The following is a 13,349-nucleotide window of genomic DNA, read 5'->3' on the forward strand; positions in this document are numbered from 1 at the left end:
CTCGCCGGTGCTCGCCGGCCGCTTCTCTTTCCCTGCGGCCGGACTTCGCTTCCCCGGGGGCACAGGATAGGCACAGGGGTTTAGCGGGCGCCCCGGATGCCCGGCGCCAAGAATCCCGCAGCATCCCCCAGCGAGAGGGGTTGCGTCCCCCCGCGCATCAGGGGTTAAGCGGGGCTAGAAGTGCCTACGGCCGCGGCTGTCCGGTCCGCAGTCCTATCTGTTCACGCGTCGACTAGCCCGGCTGCCCCACTCTCCCAGGCCCCCGCCCCCCTAGCTCACACACTCAGCACCGACCCAACTTCTCTCCCAAACTTTTGTCTGCCTGGCCGGATCTACTTTCCTGGAGGGGCGGAGCGCCGTGTGCGAGACGAACGGGGGTGTCGGCGCAGGAATCTGGTGTGCCGGAAAGCGGGGGGTGGCGGGTGTTGGTGCTAAGTGTCCTGGAGCTGGAGATCCGCCGACTGGTGGCGAAAGGAGGGCGAGGGGCAGTTTGAACAGTTGCTACTACATCACTCAAGAATTGGGACATGAAAAAGTGGGGGAGGGGGAGGGGAACTCTTTGTTTGCAGTTGGAATGCGCGGAGGGGCACGGTGGAATGTCGCGGTTCAGAAAGGGGCGACGCGAGGCATGTTCTGCGCAAACACCGTGACTTTGTTCCTAGTGTGGGGACTGTGGGAGAGATGAGAAGGGACTGATACAGAAGTAGTGAGACAGGGAGAGAGAAAAAAGGTAGATACATAAAGAGGTTCAGAGACGCATAAGAGCCCAGAAAGGCGAGGAAGCCCTTATAGAGAGGTGGTGGAAGACAGGTATGGAAAGAAAGGAGAGCCGGACCAAACGGGATCGTGGGTGGTGCGGAGACGGAAGGCTGAACAGACCAAGAGAAAGACAAATTTGTTCAGGTCCAGAGAGAATGAGAGACGAACAGATAAGCTGCAATAAAAGGACAACTTTCTGAACCCAAAACTCTGTAACGGGAGGGAGGGAGCTTTCGTGTGTATGTAAAAGGAGAGAGGAAAAGGCTTGGGACTAATCTCTACCTTCAGGGTAGGACAGATAGAGGGATAGATAGACACCCCCTGGTGTTGGGAAATGAGATTTTTAGGAAGTATTTCAGGTGACTGGGGATAGAAGGCCCGGTTTTAGAGCTAGCGAACGCCTCTCCCTTGGTTGGCCCACAGTAGTTGGTGATAAAGAATAAGTACTAACTTAAAAGGGAGAAAAAGAAAATGTCATTTAGAGGAGATAGCAAGTGAAAATGATCAAGGTGGAAAAGGAAAAGAGGCTGATCTTGGCCACACTAGGAGGATCAAGAATAAGGAAAAGAGGAAGCCATGGCTGAAGCTGAACATGCCTAATTAAGTATCAGCCAACTGATTTTGCCCAGACTAGCACATGGGGGGGGAGAGGGGAATGGAGAAAGAAATGACTCCTTCGTATTTAGATAGTAAATTCGTATGAAAATTATATGCAAACAAATCATGCATATTATTTTCATCTCAACATTTTGAACACCTTTTATAATTTTAGTGTAGCCTTAGGGAATGGGGGAGGAAAGAAGGTTAATATCTTTGGGGAAATTAATTTGGCACAAACTATTTGGCTTCTCTGTCCTAGCTGCATTGTCTCCCTGACCTCATCTCTCCTGAGAATCAGCCTCTCTGTTTCCCAGGTCAGGCCTACAGCTTTTCTCTGATCCAGAGGAGAGTTTACTCTCAGACTGGAAGCAGGGAGGACTGAAAGCATTAGTAACCAAGGGGAGCTATCAGGTTGCATCCAGAACCTGCTGTGAGCTGTCTTCAGAATCAACCATAACGTTCTCCCTCCTTTCCTGTTTCCACATGGGGAAGGAGAACCTGGATTCTTCCTTCCAATTACTTACATCCTCTAACATTTGGGAACTTTGCTCCCTTGGGGTTAAAATGGGAGAGTAAATCTTATGAAAAGTTGAGATGCCATTAAAGGATGCCCATCCAGGAGTTGGTAGTGGCAGCAGTGGGCACAGTTGGGACCAACAACCTGTGTTTTCAGGGGATAACAGGAAGCAGATGCAAGTGAAGGGGGTGTGGTGCACTGACAGTGCATGCTCCAGTAGTGCTCACGACCTCTGGAGTCTGAACTGGAGCTGGGAGCTCCACAGGCCCTATTCTCCATTCCCAGGACCTTAATTAGCCTCTATATACAGGTGACTCCCAAATCCATATTTCTAGCCCAGACATTCTTGGACTTAACTCAGCTGACGAATAGCATCTCCACTTGGTTGTCTCAAAGGCACACAACACCCTGACCTCACCTTCCCTGCCTCCCAAAACTGGCTCCTCCAGCATTTCCTGAGTAAACGGCATCATTAACCACTTAGCTACTTAAGCCAGAAACCTGAACATCAACCCTATGTCCTCCTCCCTTAACCTCAAATCCAAGCAAGTCCTATCAGCAAGTCCTATCAATTCTGCTTCCAAAATATCTTTCAAATCTGTCCTTCCCTCATCATCACCACTATATATATATATGTGTGTGTGTGTGTGTGTGTGTGTGTGTGTGTATATATATATATATACACACATATATATACACACACACACACACACACATATATATATATATATAAAATGTATGAGGCCATAATCTTTTCTCTCTTCTCACTGTCCTTTAACTAAGTCTATACTCTTTAAGGTATTTTACAGAGTCTATCTCTCCAGCCTCTTCTCTCAGCAACATCCCCTCCCCAAATGGTTCTGCAGTAGAACTGTACCTTGTCTGTGCTCTCTCTTGCCTCTGGACTTTTTGTACTTGCTATTCCCTAGGTTTGGGGAATACACTCTCTGGACTTTTGTACTTGCTATTCCCTAGGTTTGGGGAATACACTCTCTTGGCTTCCTCTTCCCTCCTGGTTGACTTCTCCCCATCTTTCAAGCATCAGTTTAAACACTCTCCGAGAAGCCTTTCCAGACCACCAGAGCAAGTTAGTTACCCCTGTGGTACATAGCCATGGTAGCTACATTCCCCCATCATCACACTTATCACAATTTATTTCATTGCTTACTTAAATGCCTGGCTTCCTGACTAGACAATAAAACTTCTGATCAGTATCTAACCTGTTCAACAGTTTATCCATAGCACCTAGCACAGCACCTGACACCTAGTAAGCAATCAATATTTGTTGTATGATTGACAGAGTGAAGAGAAAGCCATGTTTACTTCTCAATCCATCCAAAAAGGCACAAATTTTGTGTGTGTATATATATTCTGCATGTGCTTGTGTGCACACACACACGTACACACACACACTCACCTTCCTCAAAATACAGCTTGGCTGACAGGACTAAGAAATAGCTACCAAGCCACGTATACTGCTTGGTCACACGGTGGGAAAGCAGCTGCTGGTGAGACAGGGGAACTCTTTAAGCCTTAATTTCCTCATGTGTACAATGGGAATAATAAAATCTTCCTTATATAATTCAATAAACAATAGCTATTACATCTAGATCCCAATTCCCAAATACGGATGGAGCCTGTGTTCTGCTCCTGTCCACCAGGTGGCAGTATTACCCTGGCCTGGTCCTGTGCTGCTTCCACTGCAGAGCAAGACCAGCAGTCAGGGGAAGAAGTAGAAGGTACAACCAAGGGCCGCTTCCCTAGAGCTTTGAGTGAAACCAGAAGAAAAAACAACTCAGAGACCAGGGCATACGTCAAGAAGGCCTCCTGTTTCTTGGACCCATCCTCCTTTTCTCAGCCCAGGCTCCTCCGAGGCACTGTTATGCTTAGGAATAAGCATTTTCTGGCTTGTCGTTCACAGCGGGGGGAGGGGGGGAGTATTTCCCCCTTGGAGATAAGTCCTTTTATCCCACCAGAGCTGCCAGCTTCCACTTCTAGTGGAGACTGTGTTGAGAAGAGAGGCAGATTTGCTTTCTCAGACTGCAGAAGACATCTCGTTATTCTGGGAAGCCCTGTGGCCACCCATTTTGAGGACATGGGAAGAGGCAGATGCCAGAGTTATTCTTGGTTATAGATTTCACTCATCCTTTTCCACCTTGATTTCAATGAACGAGTTCAAGTCAGGACAGCAGGTTTTGTGGGGTTGGTCAAAAGATGGGGAGACAGGTCCATTCTCATCACCTCCCTCATCCTCCTCCTCTTGGAAATTAGGATTATAAAGTTCTGGTGGAAGGAGCTGGGCCTCAGCAGAAGGTAAGCGGTCTGAGGGAGGTCCATATACACGGTTGGCTTTGGTGCCATGCTTAGAGTTGGCATCCAGGTGGTAGCAGAGCTGCGTGAGGCGCTGGGCCCGGAAACGGGGAGGCCGGGCTACCCAGACACCTGGCTCATTAAGGCTGTCCTCTTCATCTGACATCAGCTCCTCTGTCACATCCTTCCACAGGCGTTGGTCCTCAGGGCCAAAATGCCTCATGATGCTGGATCGGTTGGCAAAAAGCTAAGGTAGGAGCCCAGGACAGAGATTAGGAAAAGCAACAAACCATGCATTAGGTTTGGGGAAAGGCTTTGGGTGGAAGGGAGGCTGTGTAAAATCTGTGCCCGAGAGAACCAAGTTCTCAAGGGAACCCAAGTCAGATCTTAGAACTGGCTCCCTTCCTCCTCTTTCTCTGCTCCGTTCCTGGATCTCAACTCTTTTCTCAGATGCCACGTCCCCTGGCCCTTCCCACTGTGACTTATTTATTAGGGTTTAGAGTTTAGCATCTTGAAAGGAAAGACTAGAAACCTACCCGATATCTGCGACTTCGAAGTTTCTTCTCCTCTTTTTCTTTTAGGCCTTTAAAGGGGTTCAGGGAGTTGCGGTACTCACGCCTCTTAGTAAGGAAGTAGGCTACACAGGCTCCTGGTGGGGAGGGAGAAGGCAGGCAGCAAAAAGCAGGGTCCTCGGCCCTTTTTTTTGCCTTAATACTACTGGATGGGAGAGGGGTGAACCACTGTTTAGACGATGGGCTTTCTGGGTATATCCATCAGCATCTATTCATTCCTCTCTGGTTTAGCTCCCTCTGCCCGCCTCTGTCTCCAACAGGAACTCCTCCCACTATAAAAAGACAACTCCAGGGAGGGAGGGAGGGAGGGAGACGCAAGAGGGAAGAGTTGTGGGGACATATGTATATGTATAGCTGATTCACTTTGTTATACAGCAGAAACTAACACACCATTGTAAAGCAATTATACTCCAATAAAGACGTTAAAAAAAAAAAGACAACTCCAATGCTTCTGTAACTCCCTTCCCCCACTCCCAGTTAAACCTTACCCCCATTCTACTCAGCTGACAGCAGATTACAAGTACTTTTTCAGCAGAAGCTTTCTTTTCTTTTCTTTTTTTTTTTTTTTAGCAGAAGCTTTCTTAGTGCTACAGACAAATAACAGAAGAGCAAGGAAAGTAGAGAACCCAGGACATAATATTTAGGGACAAAAGAGCAGGGCTGGATTCTGACCTCCTTTTTATAACACCCTAGATTCAGGCTCTGCGTGTAAATGTCACGCATGATGGTGTTCTGGCCCTTTCCTTCTCCCATTTTCATTTCAGACTGAGTAGGGGAATAAAAAGGCAATTAGAGACAATCCTGTGTGTATTGCAGGTGAAAAGAATAACCAAAACCAATTTTTAAAGTCCTCTGTTTTCAGAACCACCTAAATCATCTCCATATGCCTCTTCTCCTCTGGCCAGGAACAGGGGATGAAGGAAGGATGGGATGGGAGTTAACTTAGTTTTTCTCACCTTTCAGCTCCTTGTCAGTGTAATTGTGGGGACTGGTTACCAGCTCCTGCTTGAGCTTTTCCAGAAGGAACTTCACTACTGAAATATTCCAAGAGGACTTGATGCTGCCACAAGAGAAGAGAGTGAATAAGGCAGTCAGTATTTTATTTTATTTATTTATTTTTTGGCTGCACCACGTGGCTTGTGGGATCTTGGTTCCCCGACCAGGGATGGAACCCGTGCCCCCGCCCCGCCGTAGTGAGAGGGTGGAGTTTTTTTGTTTGTTTGTTTGTTTGTTTTTGCGCTACATGGGCCTCTCACTGTTGTGGCCTCTCTCGTTGCGGAGCACAGGGTCCGGACGCGCAGGCTCAGCGGCCATGGCTCACGGGCCCAGCCGCTCCGCGGCACGTGGGATCCTCCCGGACCGGGGCACGAACCCGTGTCTCCTGCATCGGCAGGTGGACTCTCAACCACTGCGCCACCAGGGAAGCCCAGGGAGGGTGGAGTTTTAACCACTGGATCGCCAGGGAAGTCCCTCGTCAGCATTTTAAAAGCTAGACAGAGATACCCAGCACTTATCAACTTTGTGGTAAAGTCCTCCATGGCCTAAGACAGTATACAAGGGGCAATGGTGAGACGGAAGCCTTAGCCTCACTGTTATACTGAATCAGCCCCCTCTATTTCCCTCTCCTTGGCAAAGTTCCTTACGATCTTTTCCCTCAAGAGGATCGTACCTTTCAGACCCATTGAATCTCTTGTCATTGGTGATGTGGTTATGCACATTGTGGACCAATTTCTAGGGGAAACAAACAAACAGACACAGAATCAAGCCAGGAGCAAATATGATGAAACCCTCCTCTGGTCCCTAGGCACTGTCCCTATGGGGTTCTCTGCCTGAATCCTGCCCATAGTCTAGGTACCATTTCTGTTGATGCCCTTTCTTAGCCAGAGAGCCGATCCAAGTTAGTATTTCTAATGAACCCTCCCTTTCTTTCCTTTTCATTTAATTTGTGTGGAGTCTCCAGGATTACCCCCTGGTCTTCCTTCTGCTCCCAAGGAATATGATCACTACACTAGAGGGTTTCAAACACTTCCACAAACATACTCCTAACAGCAAGGAGAGAGCAAATATACACCAGGGCTACTGCAAGTGGACATTTCTTTTTTTTTTTTATTTTAATGTTATTTATTTATTTTTGGCTGTGTTGGGTCTTCATTGCTGCATGTGAGCTTTCTCTAGTTGCAGTGAGCGGGGGCTACTCTTTGTTGTGGTGTGCGGGCTTCTCATTGCGGTGGCTTCTCTTGTTGAGGAACACGGGCTCTAGGTGTGCGGGCTTCAGTAGTTGTGGCACGCGGGCTGCAGAGTGCAGGCTCAGCAGTTGTGGCGAGGGTGGAGTTTTAACCACTGGATCGCCAGGGAAGTCCCTCGTCAGCATTTTAAAAGCTAGACAGAGATACCCAGCACTTATCAACTTTGTGGTAAAGTCCTCCATGGCCTAAGACAGTATACAAGGGGCAATGGTGAGACGGAAGCCTTAGCCTCACTGTTATACTGAATCAGCCCCCTCTATTTCCCTCTCCTTGGCAAAGTTCCTTACGATCTTTTCCCTCAAGAGGATCGTACCTTTCAGACCCATTGAATCTCTTGTCATTGGTGATGTGGTTATGCACATTGTGGACCAATTTCTAGGGGAAACAAACAAACAGACACAGAATCAAGCCAGGAGCAAATATGATGAAACCCTCCTCTGGTCCCTAGGCACTGTCCCTATGGGGTTCTCTGCCTGAATCCTGCCCATAGTCTAGGTACCATTTCTGTTGATGCCCTTTCTTAGCCAGAGAGCCGATCCAAGTTAGTATTTCTAATGAACCCTCCCTTTCTTTCCTTTTCATTTAATTTGTGTGGAGTCTCCAGGATTACCCCCTGGTCTTCCTTCTGCTCCCAAGGAATATGATCACTACACTAGAGGGTTTCAAACACTTCCACAAACATACTCCTAACAGCAAGGAGAGAGCAAATATACACCAGGGCTACTGCAAGTGGACATTTCTTTTTTTTTTTTATTTTAATGTTATTTATTTATTTTTGGCTGTGTTGGGTCTTCATTGCTGCATGTGAGCTTTCTCTAGTTGCAGTGAGCGGGGGCTACTCTTTGTTGTGGTGTGCGGGCTTCTCATTGCGGTGGCTTCTCTTGTTGAGGAACACGGGCTCTAGGTGTGCGGGCTTCAGTAGTTGTGGCACGCGGGCTGCAGAGTGCAGGCTCAGCAGTTGTGGCGCACGGGCTTAGGTGCTCTGCAGCATGTGAGATCTTCCCGGACCAGGGATCGAACCCATGTCCCATGAATTGGCAGGCGGATTCTTAACCACTGCGCCACCAGGGAAGTCACTATCTTTGCTTATACACCTTTAATGATGGGTTCTCACTAGTTTTTGACTCAGCCAATATTGAACATCTCTAATTGTTAAAAAATTTTGCCTCAGGGGCTTCCCTGGTGGCACAGTGGTTAAGAATCCGCCTGCCAATGCAGGGGACACAGGTTGGAGCTCTGGTCCAGGAAGATCCCACATGCCGCAGAGCAACTAAGCCCAAGAGCCACAACTACTGAGCCTGCGAGCCACAACTACTGAAGCCCGCGCGCCTAGAGCCCGTGCTCTGCAACAAGAGAAGCCACTGCAATTAGAAGACCATGCACCGCAATGAAGAGTAGCCCAAGCTCGTCTCAACTAGAGAAAGCCTGCGCGCAGCAACGAAGACCCAGTGCAGCCAAAAATTAATTAATTAATTAAAAAAAAATTTGCCTTATATGCTCCAAAATCTGACCCCAGTTTTGCCCTAACAGCACCTGAAGTATTTGAAGACAGCTTCCATGTACTCACCAAGTCTTTTCTTATCCCATCTAAACACCAAGTCCTTCAACCATTCCTCATGACATAGTTGCCAGACAGACTCCTCATGAAACTACGAGCCTCTCTGGTTTGCCAGTGTCCCTCTTACAACATGGCACCTGGAACTGAATCTAACTCATCTGTTGAGGTCTGGCCAAAGGGAGCATTACTTCCCCGACTAGAACTCTATACTTCTAGGAATGAAACCCAAGATGCTGTACCTCTCTTAGCAAGCCCATCCCTACACTCAGTGTCACAGGGTTCATTCATAGTGAGCTTGTAGTCAACTCAAGTCCATTTTCCACATGGATTACTATCTCCACCATTCTGCAACTGTTTTTTTTTTTTAACTTTAATGTAGGATTTTGCATTTCTTCCTATTAAATTTAGTTTTGTTGTTTCTGATTATATTTTCATTCCAAGGTCCTTCAGTCAATGGAAATTACCCAGTCCCAAACTGATGGGATGCTGATCTCAGGATTTCAGCTTCATATTAAAAAATGCCCAATTTACGCTCCTAGCCCTATGGCTGACTGACCACATCAACTTAGGAAATTACTGTTAACTCTTTATGGTTAGGGTCTCCACTCTATAAAAAAGACTGTTGTACTGGCTTCATATTTGATATAGTTATTTTACCTCTTAGAAGTCCAAACTTGAAAAATCACAAAAGATGGGTAAATGCTTCAGAAAGAATTTGAAAGAGTTGCAGAAAAAAAGAAAAGAAAAAAAAGTAGGCTGGGGGAGTTGCATAGCTTCCAATTCAAGTGGCTTGGAAGAGATCAGCTGATAAACATCCAACCAAGCTTGAAGTGGAAAGGGAAAATACTCTAGACAATAATAAGCATTAAGACTGTAAAGGCTGCTGGCTCACCTACCTCCTGAGTGAGCTAAAAATGAATAATTTTCCCAATGGGTGGCTGGGATCTGCAGCAGTCCAAGGAATTAAGATTCCGATTTGGTCCTTTTGGATCTCTAGCAGCAACCCACAGCAGCTTCATCAGATTGGAGAGATGCCTCTCTCATTCCTTCCCAGAGCTAAAGGTTGGAACAGTGAAGATCTGCAACTATCCTTCTCCCTCTAAACCCACAGACTAATACAAGAACATTTTATATCTTTCTCTGTGACGGGCAGGAAGACTCCCTGACTGGTCCTCTCGCGCCTCTTCAAGCACTATAACACAGAGCAGGATGACTGAGAATGCTGTCCTCCCAGAAGGTCCCATGCATGCTGAGCTCTCCAAAGGGCAGGAAGAAGCCAGGCCTCATCACTAGACCTCTCGCTGGAGTTAGTAGGCACTAGAGGAATGGAACTGATCAAAAGTCCTGATTTTATGCAAATTTTAATTATCACACATTTATTCACAATTTAAGCACTATGAATTTTTGGGGAATCCCTTGAAATGTACTTCTAGGTAAAAGCCTCCATTTCTATCACTGGCAACAACAGTGCCCTCTTGGGCCAGAAATCCATGACAGAGAAACTAAACCTAGTCCCTGTTCTTTTTTTTTTTTTTCTTTTAATATTATTTATTTGGCTGCACCTGGTCTTAGCTGCAGCACACGGGATCTTCGTGCGGCATGCGGGATCTTTAGTTATGGCATGCAGGATCTTTTTTTTTTAATTTTTTTTAGTGCGGCATGCAAACACTTAGTTGCAGCATGTGGGATCTAGTTCCCTGAGCAGGGATGAACCCAGGCCCCTTGCTTTGGGAGCATGAAGTCTTAGCCACTGGACCACCAGGGAAGTCCCCCTATTCCCTGTTCTTGATAAGTGACATGTCACCGAACATAACCAAAATTTGAAATGAAGGTTAGAAACCAGTTGATACTGATTATGAATGGTGTCTTCTGGAAGAGAGAGAGAAAAAAAAAAGAATCTGTCAATGTAAAAACATCAAATGAAAAGGCAGAGTAAAGTAGGATCTCTTAGAAAAAGAAAGAAGTAACATGAATAAAAGAGGTATAAATGGTAGTCAGCTGTTTTCAATCTTTACTAAGACTGTAACAAGGAGAAATGAGTTCTATACTATGACGAGATTTTGCTGGATGTCAGTGATGACCTCCACTCCTAACCAGAGCCCTCCAGTTACCTCATCAGCCATTATCCCGAGAGTGGAGACCCATTACCGTCAATGGGAACACGATACGGCTAAAGAACATCCCCACAGTTATCAGAAAGATGTTCTGGGCGACAGAGCTGATCCAAAGGTCTGCGGTCACCCTAAAACAGGGTTTCTCAACCTTGGCACTATTGACATTTTAGGCTGGATAATGGGGGTGTTAGGGGAGACATCCTGTACACTGTAGGATGTTTAGTGACGCTCCTAGGGCTCCGAGCCACTGCAAGCTTTCAGGCAGAACTGGATCATATCAGTTACCTTCCCTGCCAAGTGCTCTGAGAATCAGTAGAATCTGCAAACCTTTTATACCTGAGCTGAGTGGCCCTCTGCATCTTTGGGGTATGGGACCACCTCAGGACACCTTGGCCTTTCTGCCCATGGGGACCCTTGCTACTTACCCTGAACACTGGTAACTTGCAGGCAGTTTCCAGTGCTACTCTGCTGCAGTCAATCTGCTTAACCCCTTAAGGATCTTCCCATGAGGATTATGAGATCACCAGGAGATATGATATAATTATGTAATTATATATATATGATATAATTCCCTTATCTTTAAATGGAAGATATCAATCTATCTGGAAAAACCCAAAGAAGTTCCACTGATAGCAGCGGGGCTGCCTGTCCCTGGGCTAGGGAAGAGGCTGTCTCCTTCTTGCCCCTCCCACTCCAGCAGGCTTCGGGACACCAGTCATTCGATATGGGAGGTTTAAAATCAACCCACATTTCCCTCTTCACTTATCTCTCCAGACTGAAGAAAAACGTGGAGAAATCGAGCTCACTCACAGAGAGGACCAGATCCCGCTTGCGCCTGGAGTTCTTCTGCCCACTCCCTCTGGTCCTGCATGGGGAAGCAGTAAATCCTAGAGAGTGTCTCAGCTCCCCAGTTCCCCCAGGGCCTGATTCTTCCAAGGCACCTTCCAGGGCAGCAGCAGCACTGAGCATGTCCTCGGGGTGGGGCGGGGGCGGCTTGGTTCCGTTTTCCGGCCCTGTCTCTGAGGTTGTCCGCTGGATCGCCGGTTGTGTGGCTGGTGAAAGCTGCTTGGCATAAGCAGGGGCCAGCACCCGCTGCACTGCACCCTCAGAGGCCACATAATCATCCACCAGCTAAGAACATAAAAAAGAATAGCCTATTAGCCAGCCAGGCTTACGGGAACCTGATCAACCATCATTCATTGGCCAAGTATAATGAACACGGAGTGCGGGCAAATATTTCTGTGGGTACAGGGCCTCTCATGTTGGGTCATTACCACAGGACTGATTATACAGAGAAGGCATGTTTCTGACGCTTTGTGAGTAGTCATTTATGCTTTGTGCTTGAGTATAGGAAATGTAGCTAGGTAAGTGTTTTGCCTGAAAGGAGTTGAGGGAGGAAGTGATGACAAGAAAGGAAAACAAAGCAAGAGAAGAAGCAAGAGAATAAAATAACAATAAAAAGGAGAGATATGGGAGCAAAGGAGGGAGATATAAAGTCGGAAATCTCTAGAGAGGCTAGCACTGCCTCCCCGACCCCGCCCTTTTCCCTTTGCGGGGCCAGTGTGTGCCCTCACCTTGATCCTGCCCTGGCCACATCCGACTGTCACTGCCCTGACACCTGCTTGCCTGCCTGTGCCCTCACTCAAGGACATAGAGGGTAGGGGAAGGAAGGAGGGAGGAAGGGGGAGAGGGAGAGGGAGAGGGAGAGAGAGAGAGAGAGAGAGAGAGAGGAAAGAAGAAAGGAGGGGGATTTTTGCAGCCCAGAAAACAAAACAGTGAAAGTGGGGGAAAAAAAACACAGAAAGAAGTGGGGGAGGAGGCTGAGATTTATAGACCTGTGAGCTGCTTTCTGTGCTGTGAAATCTAATTCCATCCTGTTGGCTTGGAAGCCTTCCCTGCCAGAAAGAACCACAGCTCAGGGCTCTGCCTGGCCTGGTACCTCCGAGCCTCTTCCCACCTTCCCAGCTCCTCCTCCAACAGTCCCAAACCAAGGATAGGCCCTGGCGGGGCACAGACTGGGGCGAGCCGCGGGGCCGTCACCCACACGTGGCTAGGCCTCGGGGGAGCGGTGACCAGTTGCAGTGTGACACAACTGGTCACATTCCTCAGATCCAGCAGATGGGCTGGGAGTCTCATGCCTCCCATCAACCCTGTGTGTTCTGCTGCTCTACACTTTCCTGGGTGTCTGGGCCTCGTCGTGGCGGGGAGGAGGAAAAGAGACAGGGCGGAGGGGGGGCGCTCTGGAGGAGAGAGAGCTGGCAGACCTCCCACTGTCTCTCAAGTGGCAACACATCTGTTAGTTTCCCATCCCTGAGATCTCTACAGTTGCTCCATCTCCTTTCCATACTTCCATGCAGTTTTTACTCTCCTCAGCCAGGATTTTCCTGCTCGTATGGCCCTGAGCAGTAAAGAAGCTGAAATAGCCCACGTACTTCTTTGTCTTTTCCTGCTCACAAAATAGGCCTGCTCGCTTCCCTCTTTCTCCCTACATGTCATCATCCTCTTACTGTGAACTCTCAACTCTCATTTCTGTTCCTCATTTTTATTTCCTGTCCTCTACCTCCCTCCCACCTTACCTCATTTTCTCCCTCTTGCATCAATTCTCCTTCCATTTAGGTTCACCTTTCTCCTCTGCTCTTGTTTTCCACTTTTTCTCCTTCCCTTCATTTCCGC

General features: G+C 47.6%; 1 protein-coding gene across 3 annotated transcripts in view; it reads right to left on the reverse strand.

The window, feature by feature from the left end:
- Positions 1-3,684: 3,684 nt before the first annotated feature.
- The window catches only part of CUNH14orf93 (chromosome unknown C14orf93 homolog), a 21,888-nt gene continuing 12,223 nt past the window's right edge, over positions 3,685-13,349 (reverse strand). The window contains exons 2-7 of one of the 3 annotated variants that reach the window (XM_007449539.1): positions 11,487-11,807; positions 7,318-7,379; positions 5,715-5,818; positions 4,723-4,835; positions 4,319-4,433; positions 4,014-4,198 (exon numbers count right to left, since the gene is read on the reverse strand). In XM_007449539.1, the coding sequence (XP_007449601.1) occupies positions 4,014-4,198; positions 4,319-4,433; positions 4,723-4,835; positions 5,715-5,818; positions 7,318-7,379; positions 11,487-11,807 (900 nt within the window). Of the gene's footprint in view, positions 4,434-4,722; positions 4,836-5,714; positions 5,819-7,317; positions 7,380-11,486; positions 11,808-13,349 lie in introns of all 3 variants that reach the window. The other 2 variants (XM_007449538.1, XM_007449537.1) reach the window with 2 other exon arrangements.

This window comes from Lipotes vexillifer, unplaced genomic scaffold, assembly GCF_000442215.2.
Source record: "Lipotes vexillifer unplaced genomic scaffold, Lipotes_vexillifer_v1.1 scaffold1093, whole genome shotgun sequence".
NCBI classification, from domain to species: domain Eukaryota; kingdom Metazoa; phylum Chordata; class Mammalia; order Artiodactyla; family Lipotidae; genus Lipotes; species Lipotes vexillifer.